Source organism: Eimeria mitis, genomic scaffold (genome assembly GCF_000499745.2).
Source record: "Eimeria mitis Houghton genomic scaffold, Emh_scaff5647, whole genome shotgun sequence".
Lineage (NCBI taxonomy): Eukaryota > Apicomplexa > Conoidasida > Eucoccidiorida > Eimeriidae > Eimeria > Eimeria mitis.
The window spans coordinates 2,408-3,099 of NW_013573906.1; the positions used below are offsets into that span (position 1 = coordinate 2,408).

Below are 692 nucleotides of genomic sequence, written 5' to 3' on the forward strand. Positions count from 1 at the left end.
TGCGATGGGGGCGCCGCTGCTGCGGAGCAGCAGATATGCTGCAGCAGCAGCAAAGCTCATTCTGCTGCTGCCGTCTGCTGCAGCAGCAGCAGCAAATGTAGCGTACAGCTTGCATGTCTGCAGCAGCGGCAGCAGCAGCTGCTGCAGCAGCAACCCAGGCCATACAAGCACAGTTGCTGCTGCTGCTGTTGCACTGCAGCACAAACATGGTGCTGCTGCTGCTGTCTTAGCAGCAACAAATTTATGAACAGCAGACAAACAACGCCGCCCTTGGCCCCCTACCAAGTGACGCACTGCTGCTGCTGCTGCTGCTGTTCTGCTGCTGCTGCTGCTGCTGCTGCTGCTGCTGCTGCTGCTGGCGTGTGCTGGGTCTTCCTGCTGCAGCACCACCGCCGATGCTGCAGCAGCAAATTGCTGCAGGACGTGACAAAGACCAGCAACAAACTCTTCAGAATACAGCCCAACGTTCTCGCTGCTGCTGCTGCTGCTGCTGCTGCTGCTGTTGCTGCTGCTGCTGCTGCTGCTGCTATCGTTGTTAAGCTTATGAGGGGAGAAGTAGGTTATGGTTTGCGTCGGCTGTTGCTTTGCCGTTGCTCCTCTTTGCTGCTGCTGCTGCTGCTGCTGCTGCAGTCGTACTTGTCGTGTTTCTTCTATAACGAGGTGTATAGACACCACAGACCGGCAGCGAATGT

General features: G+C 57.1%; 1 protein-coding gene across 1 annotated transcript in view; it reads right to left on the reverse strand.

Moving 5' to 3' along the window:
* The window catches only part of EMH_0083310 (uncharacterized protein), a gene marked incomplete at both ends in the record, with an annotated part of 2,243 nt that overhangs the window by 1,196 nt on the left and 355 nt on the right, over nucleotides 1-692 (reverse strand). The window contains one exon of the mRNA XM_013500625.1: nucleotides 261-690. Coding sequence (XP_013356079.1) covers nucleotides 261-690 — 430 coding nt within the window. The remainder of the gene's footprint in view (nucleotides 1-260; nucleotides 691-692) is intronic.